General features: G+C 50.5%; 1 protein-coding gene across 1 annotated transcript; it reads left to right on the forward strand.

Moving 5' to 3' along the window:
• The first annotated feature begins 882 nt into the window (after positions 1–882).
• Cdc37 (cell division cycle 37, HSP90 cochaperone) lies at positions 883–10,908 on the forward strand. Its single transcript, XM_026399662.2, has 8 exons — positions 883–1,076; positions 6,580–6,855; positions 7,415–7,523; positions 7,624–7,739; positions 7,823–7,945; positions 8,485–8,667; positions 8,769–8,840; positions 10,349–10,908. Exons 1-8 carry the CDS (start codon positions 975–977, stop codon positions 10,502–10,504), a joined length of 1,137 nt encoding a protein of 378 aa, XP_026255447.1. The 5' UTR covers positions 883–974; the 3' UTR covers positions 10,505–10,908.
• The last annotated feature ends 5,225 nt before the right edge of the window (positions 10,909–16,133 follow it).

Genomic DNA, 16,133 nt, shown 5'->3' on the forward strand with positions numbered 1-16,133 from the left:
CGAGGTCCCCCAAGTTAAGAGTAATGGAATCCCTTAAGCTCCTGCTGAGGTTGAGGGCCCCAAATGAACAGGGAGGGGCTATGAGCAGCCAGAGACTGCGACAACAAGGGAAGCCCCCCTCTGAGCCTCCGTGATCCCGGACTGGGCGCGGGGCCAGAAGCATTTGTAGCTAGCTAGACATCAGCGACACTCAGCGGCAGTGCGGGGAGATGCAGCGGACAGGCGCAAGAGACCCGTTAGGCGGTCTCGCTGATGTTGGAGGCGGTGCTTGTGCGCCAGTTGTCTTCAAGGTGGTAGGAGATGGAGGCGGGGTTAGAGGTTGTGGTCAAAACATGGGAAAAACAAGTTCCCAAGGCAGGGCTACAATCACCCCTACACCTCTGACCCTTCCCAGGGGTACAGCCATATCATTCCACACTTAGACCTTCCCAGGACAGAATCATGTCACCTTCGGACTGGGAAAGTTCCATCAGATAGGGTACCCCTCTCCAGAACAGGGTTAACTCCTGTTTTACCAGGGGTAGGTTTCTAGCCGAGGCCCCGCCCCATGCAGTGAGCCCGGGCTGATGTCATTGCGGCGTGGCTAAGGGGACAATCCTCTTCCTCTATCTCAACTCACCCCGCATCCCCGCCGCTGCCCTGAACGTCCACCGCAAGGCGGCGGGAGATGAAGAGGGCTCGTGGTTGGGGTGACTATCCGTATGCCCCCAAGAAATGCCTAGCGGAGCCCCAGGGCCCAATGAAACAGGGTCTCGGCGGGAACTCTCAGTGCTCCGGAACACGTGCGCAGGGCCCTTTAAGGCGGGCCTGGTTGCCAGTGCCGCCGCGACGGTTACTAAGGATGTGACGCCACGCGCTGGTGGGGGCTGAGCGTCCGGACGGAAGCGGAAGGGGCGGGGATCCGCGGCCCGAATCTCCAGCACTGCCGCCGCCTCTGCTACCAGAGCCAGAGCGGGCTGGGCCGCCGAGGCAAGATGGTGGACTACAGCGTGTGGGACCACATCGAAGTGTCTGACGATGAGGACGAGACGCACCCCAACATCGACACGGCCAGCCTCTTCCGCTGGCGGCACCAGGTAGAGCCTGCTCGCCTATCTCCTTTCCCCACTCCCGGGACCCTGATCCAGAGTTCTGACCCCCTAGTACTGCCCAGGGACCCCGGTGTTGACACTTGGGATTCCTGCCACACAGTTTGGGCTTTCAGGATCCTCGATTCAACTCTGGTACCCAAGTATCACTGGGCCCCCCTCTGCTTTCTGCGTGAGACTTCCTATTGACCTTTAGGGCTTTATCATAATCTAGACTCCCAAGCCGAACCTTGGGAGTCTCCTTAATCTAGTCTGCGACCTTTCGTTTACACCCAGAAGTTTGCCTCAGTCTGGACCCGATTTCTGCTAGATGATCCCTGAACCTATTCATGTACCCACTTCTGATTTGGGATCTCCCTTGAACATCTCCCCAATTTCTGGAGTCCAGACCCTCAATAAGTTGATTATATCCTGAGACTCTCCTTGAGTCTTAGCCAGGGATTCCAATTCGGATCCAGACACCCCACTTCTTTTCCAAACCGAACAAGGAACTCCATCCAACATTAAGATTCAGAAACCCCTTCCTAGAGTGTAGACCTGTGCCCCACCAGGGTCTTCAGTCCCACCTAGGACTTAAGTTTTGGAGCCTGGTTCCCTTCCATATTCAGTTTCCAGCTCCACCCTCATGGCGAGTCCAATTCCAGCTGTACTCCTTTGGCCTCACCTCCTCTAGACCCCGTTTTCCATTATACCAGGAAATCCCGCCCACTTAGTTTCCGGCCCAGCCATGCCCCTTGTGTAGTGTTACAGATCCCATCGGTGCCCACCTCCAAGACCATGACTTCGTGTATTAACTTTCCCCATCACTGGAAACTCACCCAACCCAAGCCCAGGACCCCAAACTGCCCTGCCTTACTTGTCTCCCAGCCTCTTGGGCTGCATTCTAGCATCAGGATTGTCTATGCTCTCACCAGTGACCCTCTGGGTCTGATTCCATAGTCACTGACCCTTCTTTTTACCTACCAACAACACCCTGCCTCCATCCATACCTTAGATCCCAAGTTTGGATGAAATCTGTACTACCACCCCTCCTCTGTCCATCAGTGTTCACAGACCAATAGGGTGCTCTAAAGCCTTGATGGCCTAACTTCTTGCTCCCCAAATTAGAGAACCTACACCCACAAACCTGTCCTCATTATGCCTTCAAATCGAAACTTCCAGTTAGGAATCTCTCACCCACCCTCTTTTATGGCAACTTCCAGTTATTTGTCCAGAAACTCCTAGAAAGCCCTTGGGATATGGTATTAGTCTCTACATCTTAGCGTCAGTCTTACCTCCAGACTTATTCCTTAAAACTGCAGCCTCCTTGGTAGAGTACCTGCTGGGCAAGCCCCTGGAGTGTGGGAAGAAAGTTCTAGCACTTCTATTTCTTGCAGTGTGTAACATTTTATTATGAAATATTTAAGACCTCCGCAAAGCTCTAAAGACTATTCTTGGGAACACCTATTTCTGTCACATAAAGAGGTTAATTTTACTACTGCAAAGAGAACAGTTTGGTCCTGCTGGGTGGGAGGCCTCCCCTCTCCTGGCATAGAACCATTTCCTGTCCTGCTGCTGTGGCTATAGTAGAGAGTAGGGGAAGCAGCAGACCTCAGCAGCTCCAGCACAGGTTCAGGGATAGGCAGGCTTGGGTTCTAATCCCAGCCCTGCCTGTTCTTGCTTCAATGGAATGACACGCAAGTTTTCAGAGCCCGTGTGAAACTGGGCTAATATGGCCCCACTGCTTCTGTGAGACCCTTTTAAGAATGAAATGAGACTAGTTGTGAAGAGAATTTGGGCCAGGGCCTGGGAGGACTAAACATTCTGGAGGGGGAGTGGACATTAGTAAGAAGGTAGCATGATAGTATTGTGTTTTCAAGCACAGGCCTGACCACCTGGGTTCAAATTCTGGCTCCTTCTATATTACTGACATACCGTGTGACTTCCAGTGTGTTTCAGTTTCCCCAGCTGAGATTCATCTATCCTGTAGGTTTGTTGAAAGGGTTGCTGTATTTATTTGCTGTCTGTAAGCTCCTAGGACACTAGCTCCTATTGTCGTCATTATTTAGGTAATTCTTGCTCACAAATTCCAAAGGTTTGAGACAGGATATATGAGTCTCTTCACAGCCCCATCTCTCCAACTTCCTTCCCCAGAGATAGCTGCCATCTGTGGCTTCTTCTGGCTCCTTCCATTGACATGCTGTGAGCCTCAGTTTTCCTATCTGTAAGGCAGGATAGTGACATCTGGAGAACTTTCTTGCTCCCAGGCCTTCTGTCCTGCCCAGCCTGCCGTGGCCCCTCCCACACTGGAAGTGTGAAGCTCAGTCATCCCCCCAACTCCAGGCCTTTTTTAGCTTTGGCCTCCCTGGCAGCCACTCTAGAGGACGCTGGGGAGAGTGGTGCAGCCCAGCAGAAGCCAATAGGATGGTCAGTTCCTGCTGCTGCCCAGGGCCAGCATGGTGCCAACCTGAAAGAACCCCTTGCCTCTAGAAACCAGGAGGGCCCCAGGGTGACAGACCCATTGTGGGGAAATGGAGGCCAGGGCTGCTTTCTGTGGGAAGTGGGGATCATCTTGATCTGTTATTCATATGCAGAAAGCAAGGCTCAGACTTGGCTGTGTGGCATTAGAATAGGCTCCAGGTATTCCTATTCTTACCTGTGGTGTGCCTGGCCCTGGGCTATCTGGGCACACTGCCTCAGTAAGGCATAGAGTGAATCAGCAGGTCATTCCAGTGGCTTTGACAAGGACAATGATGATAATAGTGGGACACCAAGTGCTGTGTTGGAAGCATTTTCTGTGCAGTTACTCAATGGGTCTCCTCTGTGAGGTTCCGTTTCACAGAGAGGAAAAAACAAGACCATGAGAAATTTAAGGGACTTAGCCAGATTACTAGTACATGGCAGAGCTGGGTGCTGTGATGCGGGGTAGTGACCACTCCTAGTCACCCCGCATTTCCACTGGGCCAGAAAGCCAGTAGAACACTTGAGACACATTTCCTTGTTTAAGTCTCAGAATAGTCCTCAGAGAGACAGGGAAAGATTGTCCCCTTGGACAGTTGGTTATGACAGTAGCCAACGTGGAAATGGTGCTTGCTGAGCATCCAGCACAGCCCTGGACTTTTTTTTTCCTCTCCCTTTGCTGGGGATTCAACCCAGAGGCGCTCTACCACTGAGCCACTCACTAATCCTTTTTATTTTATTTTGAGACAGGGTTTCACTAAGTTGCTGAAGCTGGCCGTGAACTTGTGATCCTCCTGAGTAGCTGGGATTACAGCTGTGCGCCACCATGCCCGGCTCACAGCTCGAGACTTTTAACTGTAATCATCCTTTTTGCTCCTGCTGTCAGACAGTCCCTGACTTACCTTGGTTTCACTTTGATTTTCCCCCCAGTGGTGTGAAGTATTCCTGTGCAGCCGTTCTATTCTTCACGCTATTTTAGCGCAGTATTCAATAAGTTACATGAGAACCAGAGCAATGGTGCACACCTATAGTTTCAGCCACTTGGGAGGCTGAGGCAGGAAGATTGCTTGAACCCAAGGGTTCAGGGCCAACCTGGGCAACATAGCAAGACCCTATCTCCAACAAATAAATAAAAAACACGAGATAGTCAATGCAGTGTTATAAAATAATTTTGTATTAGATGATTTAGGTGATTAGATTTTGCCTAACTGTAGGCTCAGGTAAGTGTTCCAAGCATGTTCAAGGTCAGCTAGGCTAAGCTAGGATATTCTGGAGTGAGTTGTATTACATGCTTTTGTTCTTTTTTTGCGGGGAAGGGTACCAGGGATTGAACCTATGGGGTGCTCTACCACTGAACCACATCCCCCATTTTATTTTTCATTTTGAGGCATGGTCTTTCTTAAGTTGCTGAGGCTGCCTTCAGACTTGTGATCCTCCTGCCTTAGCCTTCTGACTTGCTGGGATTACAGATGTACGCCACCATGCCTGGCAGTATTCATGCAGTTTTTGACTTACTGATGTTTTCAGCTTATGGGTTTATTATGATATGACCTCCATTGTAAGTTGAAGAGGATCTTTATAACCTTACGAGGTCAGCTGTTGTTTTCATTGACCCATGAGGAAACCCAAGTTCCCAGAGGCTAGTGGATACCCAGGGATAACCATCTGGTATACAGTGGCCATGGGATATAACCCAAGGTCCAGCACCTCTTCACATCATCTGATGGTCACAGTCCTGGGTGGGGTCCAGCAGGGGAAGACCCATCTGAACACAGACCCTCCAGGATGAGGTGGTAGTGAGGGCTGCCTCAGATAAAAGGGTTTCAAAGGCCCTCCTGACAGGCTCCAAGCCTGGCTTAGAGAGGGACATAGTATGAAGTGGTGGCACCCCTCAGGGCTCAGTCAGTGACTCTGGCTAGAGCATGCACTGTTGAGCAGGAGAGATGGCACTGGAGTCGAGCAAGGATAGAGTAGAGAAGGTGGGAGATCTGAGGGTGGTCTGGATAGGGGTCTGATCAAGAGGGCAGTAATTGAGGGTGGACACAGCACTGGGATCAGAAAGACTTGCTGGCCTAGAGCCAGCTGAGGGGGCCTGGACAGTAAACCCACTGCCAAGCTAGGGTGGCAGGAAGTGGATAAATGTCAAGAGTGAAAACCTCATGACAGGAGGTGAGGGCACAGCAGAGGACCTGACTTGGGGGAGTAAGGGCTTGAGTTCTGTTTTGAGCTTGGAGTTGGAGATGGCTGCAGCACTCTAGGCAGAGTTAGCTTGAGGGGATTGTTGGCAGGGCTGGGAGCCCTGGTGTGGCTGAGGGCAGGTCCAGTTCAGAGGCAGAGTCTGAGAGCCAGGGGTGGGGTGGCATCTTCTTACTTTATTCACCTGACCAGACCACCCTTCCCTGGACTCCTGCCATGTTCCAGTCCCAGTCTGGCCCTGGAGATACAGCAGTGAGCAAATCCCCATCTCATGAAGTCAATATCCTTGGAGGAGGACTGCACCCAAAATATGAGAGATAATTGTCACAAGATACTATCAGGCGGCCAGTCCTGAGGAGGAAGACAAAGCAGGGCAAGAATGCCTGAAGGCTTCTACCTTCAGTGTAATACCAATAGCATTCCAGCCCAGAGGGTGAGGACATGAGGCAGCAAGCTTGGGGGGGGGGGGTATCTGGGGACTGAGCATTTAGTGCAAAGGTCCTGAGGTTCAAGGGGAATGAACTCAAGAAAAAGAGAGGCAGCCACTGTGACTGGAAGGAGGAGGTGACAGGACACATTGTGCAGGGTCCTGGGAGCTGCAGTGAAGACTTGGGCTTTGTTCTGAGTGAGGTTGGAGCCACAGAGAGCTCTGAGCAGAAGAGGTACCCAACATGACTCAGGTGGCCCCAGCACCCACGGGACTGAGGGTGGAAGCTGGGATAGCAGGGCATGGAGATTGCTGCCCATGTTTTCTGGGGCCATCTCCAGTGCAAGTTCCAGGCTGCAATGAGGCCAGGGTCAAGGGACAGACTGTTCCCGGAGTGACGGACTGCCCACTGCCTGTCCCTACCTGCAGGCCCGAGTGGAACGCATGGAGCAGTTCCAGAAGGAGAAGGAGGAGCTGGACAGGGGTTGCCGCGAGTGCAAGCGCAAGGTGGCCGAGTGCCAACGGAAGCTGAAGGAGCTGGAGGTGGCCGAAGGTGGCCAGGCGGAGCTGGAGCGACTGCAGGCTGAGGCACAGCAACTGCGCAAGGAGGAGCGTAGCTGGGAGCAGAAGCTGGAGGAGATGCGCAAGAAGGAAAAGAGCATGCCCTGGAATGTGGACACGCTCAGCAAAGATGGCTTCAGTAAGGTGTGTGGGGCACTGGTGGCAGGAGGCCAGGACACGTGTGCAGGGGAACGGGACAGCCATTGCCACTTGGGGTGTAGGTGGCGCCCAAACCAAGTCTGAGGGTGGGATAGGGGTTGGGTGTGGCTCCATGGCAGAGCAGTAATGTGAGGACCTAAGTTGTATCCCCAGCACCACCAAAAAAAAAAAAAAAAAAATCAGGGCTGGGGCTCAGCGGTAGAGTGTTTTCCTAGTATGTTCGAGGCGCTGGGTTGGATCCTCAGCACCACGTGTAAATTAATTAATTGATTAATTAAAGGTATTGTGTCCAACTACAACTAAAAACGACATTTTAAAAAAATCAGATGTCGGGGGTGGTAGTTTGGGGGACTGGGTGAATGAAGCACCCCACCGGTCCCCTCTGATCTGCCCGAAGGCCCACGCCCACGCTCCTGCCACCTTGATGCACATGGCTCTGAGGCCACCTCCGCCGTTGATGGGATGGGCACTGCGGCCGCGGCCCCCGCGCTCCAGGCGCTCCGCAGCCTTGCCCCAGCCCATTTCCCCTCTCGCCCTGTCACAGAGCATGGTCAATACCAAGCCTGAGAAGGCAGAGGAGGATTCGGAGGAAGTGAGGGAGCAGAAACACAAAACCTTTGTGGAGAAGTACGAGAAACAGATCAAGCACTTTGGTGAGTTGGGCTGGGGATGCCACGGGGGAGGCAAGGCCAGGTAGAGGCCGGCCCTTTGCCTCCAGGCCCTTTTCAGCACCTTGCCAACACTTTTCTACAGGCATGCTCCGCCGCTGGGATGACAGCCAGAAGTACCTGTCAGACAATGTCCACTTGGTATGTGAGGAGACAGCCAACTACTTGGTTATCTGGTGCATTGACCTAGAGGTGGAAGAGGTGAGTGGAGCCTGGCTGCAGACTGGGGAAAGGGTCATTCTGAGGCTGCCACTTGGAGACACCGTGCCTCTTTTTCCTGGCAGAAATGTGCACTCATGGAGCAGGTGGCCCACCAGACCATTGTCATGCAGTTCATCCTGGAGCTGGCCAAGAGTCTGAAGGTGGACCCCCGTGCCTGCTTCAGACAGTTCTTCACTAAGATTAAGGTATGGTCCCTGAGCAGCTGGGTGATCAGAGGCCCCTCTATAAGGAACCATTCCAGAGTCCTCTGGGGGAGGCAGGGAGTATGCACTCAGATTCAAGCTCCTGTGGGTCAGAACATCATGTGTCAGGAGAGCCCAGGGTCATGGTGGGTGGGAAGTGGTCCAGTGGCAGCCACATTTTGAGCATGGAGCATCCTAAAATGGGGCGAGGGACAGAGTTATGCCTACAGGGTTTTGATCTGAGCACCTACAGAAATAGAGCTAACCACACTGATGCTGGGAAGGGCAAGGCAGGCTGGAGGGAAATCCAGAGCTGGGATGTGACCATGTTGAGTCTGAGATGCTGGTAGAACCCCACTATGAAGACACTATGCTGCTGTGGGTCTGTGGTTGGGGAGGGCAGAGTGGACAAGGTCCCGGGTAGGGAAGCCAAATGAAGGACAGGTGAGGAGAGACCCAAGCCTAGGGGTGCCCTTCATGCAGTTTAGAACTCACCTGGATGTCGGGCCCATGTCCAGTGAATGCCCCTGTGTTCTCCACAGACAGCTGACCGCCAGTACATGGAGGGCTTTAACGACGAGCTAGAGGCCTTCAAGGAGCGTGTGCGGGGCCGCGCCAAGCTGCGCATCGAGAAGGCCATGAAGGAGTATGAGGCAGAGGAGCGCAAGAAGCGGCTAGGCCCTGGTGGCTTGGACCCTGTGGAGGTCTACGAGTCCCTCCCTGAGGTGCGGCTCCCCAGCCCTAGGCGGGTGGCAGGCAGGCAATGAGCAGGCCCCACTGGGATCTCAGGGACCCAGCCCTGACTCCGGCCCCTCTGCACCCCCAGGAACTTCAAAAGTGCTTTGATGTGAAGGATGTGCAGATGCTCCAAGATGCCATCAGCAAGATGGACCCTACTGTGAGTACCAACTGCGTCTCAGGCTCTTTGGGGCAAGCCATGTGTCCCCTCCCAATCCTGCTCCTGAGTTTCTGAAGCAGACTGATAAAAGTGTCCTTCCTGGGCTTCTCCAGGGAGTAAGGAGGGGTTCATGTTACTGTGCCACATGTGCACTTAGGTTTATTGAGCACCTGTAGTGTGCTCAGCATCCAGCACGAAATGTGGCACTTCTCAGCCCTGTTCCTATGATGGCTGATCGCTGTCATGGTGGGCCATTTGTGATCCTAGCCTTAGTTTCCTCATCTGAACCACAATTTCCCAGTATCAACTTGTAGAATGCATGTGGGGAAGTGCTGAGCACATGGGAAGAGCTGGTCAATAAGAGGTCTTAATGTTTATTATCTGGAATAGTGACGGTGCTGGTGGACAAGGACTGGGAAATGCCTGTGTGGTGCTGAGGATTGCTCCTGGGCCTCAGACATGCCAGGCAAGGGCCCTGCCACTGCGCTGTATTCCCAGCCAGAGGCTTGAGCCTTAGTTAGCCTTCATTTGATGCCATTCCTGCCACCTGGCTTCCTGTTTGTCCATGTTGGTTTCCTTGTCTATAAAATGGGTCTAGTCACAGGACTGGACCAAGGGTGTCTAGAAACTTCTTTGGGGATAAACATCTAGACCAGGGTCTGCAAAGTATAACTGGAAGGCTCATTGTCTGCCTTTATGAAATAAAGTTTTACTGAAATATAGCAGCTGCACTCACTTGTTATCATATTGTCCACAACTAATTTTGCACTATGACTACAGATTTAAGGAGTAATGAGTTAAATCATTCTGACAGAGACTGTATGGTCCACAAAACCAAAAATATTTACTTATTAGTCCTCTACAAGAAATTTTGCTGAGGCTGAGGTTATAACTCAGAGGTAGGAAAATTTCCTAGCATGGTTGAGGCCCTGGGTTCCATCCCCAGCATTGGAAAAAAAAAAAAAAAAAAAGTTTGCTAACTTTTATTCTAGACTGACACTATATAATTTAAAGTTGAAGCCAGGCATGGGGGAATGCCTATAATCCCAGTGACTCCAGAGGCAGAGGATCACAAGTTTGAGGCTAGTCTCAGCAACTTAGCAAGATCCTGTCTCAAAATTTAAAAATATAAAAAGGGACTGGGATGTAACTCAGTGGTAGAGCACCCCTGGGTTCAATCCCCAGAACCAAAAAATAAATAAAACAAAACAAAAAAAGGCTGAGGATATAGGTCAGTGATAGGGCATTCCTGGGTTTAATCCCCAGTATTACAAATAAAAGAAAAAGGTTCCATTCCTCATCTAGACCGCCCACATTTAAAGGGCTCAGTAGCCCCATGTTGCTGGGGTGGTAACTGGACAGTGTGGCACACAGGACAGATATTTCCTTCATTGTGGTCAGCTCCAATGAGTAAAGTAAGTGGTGAGCAAGTTTGAGGATATGCAGGGGACAGCTGGGCCACCAAGCAGTAGCAGCCCAGCCTTACCTGCTCACCCTTCTCCCCACAGGATGCGAAGTACCACATGCAGCGTTGCATCGACTCTGGCCTCTGGGTCCCCAACTCCAAGTCCAGCGAGGCCAAGGAGGGGGAGGAGGCGGGCCCCGGGGACCCATTGCTGGAAGCCGTTCCCAAATCGGGTGATGAGAAAGATGTCAGCGCGTGACCCACCCCAGGCATTGCCACCACCCACCCACCCGCCCGCCTGCCTGCAGGCCTATATGCTCCCCTTTACAGAAAACAAAAAATAGACACCATCTCTCTAGCCCCTGGCTTCCTCCACTTTTGCTGCTCCCCCCAGTCCTGGGGGTCTGCCCCGCCTTCCTCTTCCACTGCCCTGTTCCCAGTGCTCATCCAAGTCTCTGCTTTGAGTAAAGGGGCTTCACTGCCTGCAGCCCCCCCAACCCGTCAGCATTATGCCAAAGGCCCAGGGGTCCAGGGAGGGGCAGAGGTCGCCAGGCCTGCCCTCCATTGGGCAGAGGGTCCCCAGTCAAGGGGCCGGTCACTGTGGGTCTGTCAAGTCTTCTATTTAGTAAAGAGCAATGATCTTCCAATAAAGAATTTCAGATGCTTGTGGCCATAGCTATTATTTTGGGGGCAGAAGGGGAACCCGGTGGAGTACTGATGGAGCCCTTTGCTCCCCAGGCTTTCTTCCAACTGTTTCAGTCCTCACTCTTGGCCCTGCCACATGCTGTTCCACTGTCTAGAACAATCTTCTAGGTGCCATTGCATCAGAAAAGTCCTAGATCTTCACTTCTCACCCCTACAGGGCACCCCTCAGTGCTCTCTTGTTCCTCCCAGCCCCCTTCCACCAGTCCGCCCACTCAGGAGTGGCCTCCTCAGCTGCGCCTTCCCTGTCCCCTTATTTGAGAGCAGCTTGTCCCCAGAACTGATCTGGAATCAGACCCCTGCCTTCATCTCCACCACAGTCTGGGTCCCTATCACCTCTAACCCTAAAATGCTGACCTCCAGGGCCTCTACCCACTTCCCAGGAGCTACCAGAGGACCTTTGTGAACACCAGTCAGGGCAGCTTCCCCCTTAGAGCTAAAGCCAAAGTCCTCCCTGCGGCTCACCAGGCTCTGCACCATGTGGCTATCACCTCCACCCTCTTCTCCCTTTCTGCTCTCCATATTCCTTCCATCCCTACTCCCTCCATGCTGATCTGAGTGCTTGAATTACCTCCATGCTGATCTGAGTACTTGAATTAGTATACGTTTTGTGTTGAGGTTGGAACCCCAGGCCTCACATGTAACCATGCTCTCTACCACTGAACTACATACAACCCCAGCCTTTAAAGTTTCTCTTTATCACTGTGGCCTTAGATGACTTAGTCTTGGTATCTCCCTTTGGACAGCAAGGGTCAAAATGGTTCTTGACACTTGCCTATCCTACCTGGAACACCCTTCCCTGCAAGGGGGTGCTGCTTTAAGAAGTCATGAAACATTCAGCCATGGAAAGGACTTAAAGAGTAACACAGGCCTGGGGTGTAGCTCAGTGGTAGAATGCTTGCCTATCATGGGAAAGGCCCTGGGTTTAATCTCTAGCACTGCAAATAAATGAGTAAAGAATAGTATGATAAACCACTCAATCAGCCCTAGACTTGGATATCCATCTCCAACCCAGTGGAGCCCTCTGCCTGTTCCAAGAGACACCACTCACTAGGAGCCAGTTGTCCCTGAGATCACAGCTTGGTGCCACCTTCCAGAAGTACTTCTTGACCCCCCTTTCTGAGTCACCTTCACACCTAGCCACCCAGCCTTCCTCACCTGACTGTGTGCCCTGCTTTTGCTGACCTGTTTCGTCAACTTTTGGGTGCTGTAGGTGCCAACAGGGCAGAAACAGTCATTTTTTCCTATAATATCCACCATGCTGCAAAGGGATCCTGGCACACAGGCTTAGGAAAACTGCTAGAGCAGGGGATGAAAGAGGCCAAGCTGCTGTTGTGCCCAAGCCAATCACCACCAGGGGGAAATAGTGAGCTGCAAAATGGAGTGTGGTCCCCTGGTGCTTTGTATCTGGGTGAGAAGCAGAGAAGGGGCTTTTTTTTTTTTTTTTTTTGGATATTGGGGGTTGAACCCAGGGGCTCTCTTCCACTGAGCTACTACATCCCCAGCCCTTTTTAATTTTTTATTTTGACATAAAATTTAAGTTGCCCAGGTTAGCCTCAAACTTGTGATCCTCCTGTCTTAGCCTCCTGAATCCCTGAGATCACACCTAACTCATAAATTTGTTTTGAATTAAGTAATGAGCTGGGTGACAGGAGACCACAAACATAGTGGGGATTTACTCTGAAAATCTTTTTGTGCCTTTTTGATTTGGAACCATGGAAATTAATTAGTTGTCCGAAAATAAAGATGAAGGTGCTGTTGTCCTTCCCAGGTGGGCTGCACCCAGAGTTCTGAGATTTTCCTTCACCTTCCTTTTTATTTATTTATTTATTTATTTTAAATTTTAACATTTATTCATTTTTTCTTAGTTCTCGGCGGACACAACATCTTCGTTTGTACATAGTGCTGAGTATCGAACCCGGGCCACACGCACGCCAGGCGAGCGCGCTACCGCTTGAGCCACATCCCCAGCCCCTCACCTTCCTTTTTAATAATGCTTTCTTCCTTAAAAAGAAAAAAATGCTGAAAAGCAAAAGAAAGAGGTTTCTTGGAGCCACAGAATCTCCCAAACTGAAAACCACATCAATGTCCTACCACAAGAGAAGGGACAAATTGCAGCTTATCAATTTGTACATTGCGGGGCTGGGGATGTGGCTCAAGCGGTAGCATGCTCGCCTGGCATGCGTGCGGCCCGGGTTCGATCCTCAGCACCACATACCAACAAAGATGTTGTGTCCGCCAAGAACTAAAAAATAAATAAATATTTTTTAAAAAAATTTGTACATTGCTGGGAGATAGAACGGGGCAATTGATTGGCATCAGTACCTGTGAGATTCATAATGTGGACAGAGCAAGCAAGTTACAGATCCCAGCAAATGGATGACAATTACATTAAGTTCAAGGCTAGATTTTCCCTCAAGGCGTTTGCCTTAGATGTTCCCTGCCTGGTACAGTCTTTGTTAGACATCATTTGTTTCCCTCCTCAGCTCCCTCAGGTCAGAAAGGTGGTCCCCAGCCATTCAACCTCACTGTCCATCTCCAGAACTTTCTCACCTTCCCCAACTGAAACTGTCCCTGTTCAACACTAAATCCCTATTCTCCTCCCTGGCCCTGGCACTCACCATTCCACTTCCTGACTCTGATTGTGACAACTCTAAGGTCATCCTGAGTAGAACCATACAGTATTTGTCCTTTTGTGTGGCTTATTTCACTGAGCATGATGTCCTTAGGATTCATCCACATTTTAGCATGAATGAATTTCTTTTCTTTTTATAGTCGTCTAATATTCCATGTGTGGATATATCATATTTTATTTATTCATTCATCTGTTGGACATGTGGGCTTTTCCTTTTTTTTTTTTTTTTTTTTTGCCTAGGTGATGTTTTTATTGATTTCTATGCTTTTTAAAAATTTTTTAGTTGTAACTAGACACAATATCTTTATTTATTTTTATGTGGTGCTGAGGATCGAACCCAGGCCCTTGGACGTGCTAGGCGAGCGCTCTACCTCAAGCCACAGCCTCAGCCTCTTGATTTATGCTTTTTAAGTGTTTGAAATATTTCATGATAAAACAATTCCACAAAATGGATCTGTATGTAGTATAAAGGAATTCTAGCAAAGAAATATCATTAAATGAAAAAAAAAGTGTGCCAGGTACAGTGGCTCACTTAGAATCCCAGAGGCTTGTAAGGCTGAGGCAGAAAGAACACAAGTTCAAAGCCAGCTCAAAGCCAGCCTCAACAACTTTGTGAGGCCCTAAGCAGCTTAGGGAGAACCTGACCCAAAATAAAATAAAATAAATAATCTGGGGATGTGGCTCAGGGGTTGAGGGTCCCTGGGTTCAACCCCTGGAACCAAAATCAACCAAAAAAAAAAAAAAATGGCAAGGGGGAGAATGTTCCCTCCACTTTGGGCTCCATTCTATTAACTCATCTGATGCCTGAGCCACAACTCTGATGGTGGACCCGGAACAGCAACCCCATTTTACAGAGAAAGAAACAAGCACAGCAAGGGCATATCTGGGATTTGAATTTGGTGCCCGCCTTGGCGCATGTAACTGCCATTTCAAACCAACTATCTGCGGTTGCTGGTGTGAATTTTTTAGAGAATGTAGGTCCTCACACGTGCCCAATGTGGAAAGGAACCTTCTTAGAAAGATTTGCAGGAAATTTACCTCACGGCTCTTAGGGGTGGGAAGCTGTTTCTTGAACTCTAACATTTAAAAGAACACAAAGGGATTTTGTTTTCAATTCACCAACCCTGGCTTTTCCCAGGTTCCGTGAGAGCTCTGGGGAGGCCCCTCCCTACAGACCAGGCAAAGTCAGGGGAATCCCCCAGTTCAAGCTTCTTCCTGAAAAGTAGCCAACTGTCCCAGTGTGCCCAGGGCTGTCCCCAATTTAGCATGGAAAGTCCCTTGTCGGGGAACCCCCCCAGACCCCAGCAAACCCTGGCCACTTGTGGGGTTTGAGGCCTCCCAGCTGGGTGTCCAGATCTAATATCAAAGTTCTGGAAGGAGGCTTCAGGCAGTACATGAGCCCTTCCACCCCACCCCAGACCCCTTTTCTTCACTGTCAAGTGGGGATGTTGGTCCCACTTTGAAAGAACCTGGGAAGGTTGTGGAATGCTGAACACTCAGCCCTTGGCTTAGAATTCTGGCTGGGAACGTGTGAGCCATTGTTTATTATTAGTAGTAGGATTATTGCCTTCATTGTTATAATTAGTCACTCCATCTGACATTTCCTGTCGGTCACTTTTGGAGTGGCAGTTGCTGGATCCCAAGTCCACCAGAAAATCTGTAGTCTAGTCCTAAACCTGGAGGAGGCTCACTCGAGCTGGCTGTTGAAGAATTTGGCACCCACAGTTTCCTGCTACTGAACTCCTAATGGCAGGGGTGGCAACAGAAAAGGAAGCTCAGGCCGGAAGGCCACGGCCAGCCCTTCCGCTACAGTCTGGGCCTCTGGCTCCCAGGCCATTCCCACACTGTTTTTACCTGCACCTACTAGGTGCCAGACACAATTCAGGTGCTGAGCACACAGTGGAGAAGTAGACAGACCTTCCTTTCCACCCTCCCTCCTGGGGCTGACATTCTAGAACAAAATGTCAGGTTGCAGTAAGGCCTGGGAAGAAAATTAGAGCAAGCAGAAAGGACAGAGACAGGCTTGCTGATTCAAAACAGGAAGTTTATAGGAAGCAGTGAGGTTTTATTTCTTGGCCTGAGAGCTTGGTTTATTTTATTGTTTTTTTAGAAAATTTTAAGCTGGATGTGTGGTGTACACCTATAATCCCAGCAACTCAGGCTGAGGCAGGAGGATCATAAATTCAAGATCACCCTCAGTAGTTTGGTGAGATCCTGTTTCAAAACAAAGAACTGCCTGTTAAGTGCAACGGTAGAGTACCCCTGGGTTCAATCCCCAGTATCTCTCTCCTAAAAAAATGCAAACTTTTTTCTTATGAAATGGAAGCCAGGTGCTGTGGCACACACGTGTAATTCCAGTTACTGGGGAGGCTGTGGCAGGAGGATCACAAGTTCAAGGCCAGCCTGGATAACTTAGTGAGACTGTCTCAAAAGAACAAAAAGGGTTGAGAAAGTAACTTAGGGGCTGGGGATGTGGCTCAAGCGGTAGCGCGCTCGCCTGGCATGCGTGCAGCCCGGGGTTCGATCCTCAGCACCACATACCAACAAAGAT

The sequence above is a fragment of the Urocitellus parryii genome, chromosome 3 (genome assembly GCF_045843805.1).
Source record: "Urocitellus parryii isolate mUroPar1 chromosome 3, mUroPar1.hap1, whole genome shotgun sequence".
Lineage (NCBI taxonomy): Eukaryota > Metazoa > Chordata > Mammalia > Rodentia > Sciuridae > Urocitellus > Urocitellus parryii.

Excerpts from the sequence above, each read along its gene's own strand:
- Cdc37 (XM_026399662.2), top strand. The coding sequence starts at position 975 with ATGGTGGACTACAGCGTGTGGGACCACATCGAAGTGTCTGACGATGAG. Across the intron at positions 7,524-7,623 it reads GAAACAGATCAAGCACTTTG|GCATGCTCCGCCGCTGGGAT; the intron begins GTGAGTTGGGCT and ends ACTTTTCTACAG. Across the intron at positions 7,946-8,484 it reads AGTTCTTCACTAAGATTAAG|ACAGCTGACCGCCAGTACAT; the intron begins GTATGGTCCCTG and ends TGTTCTCCACAG.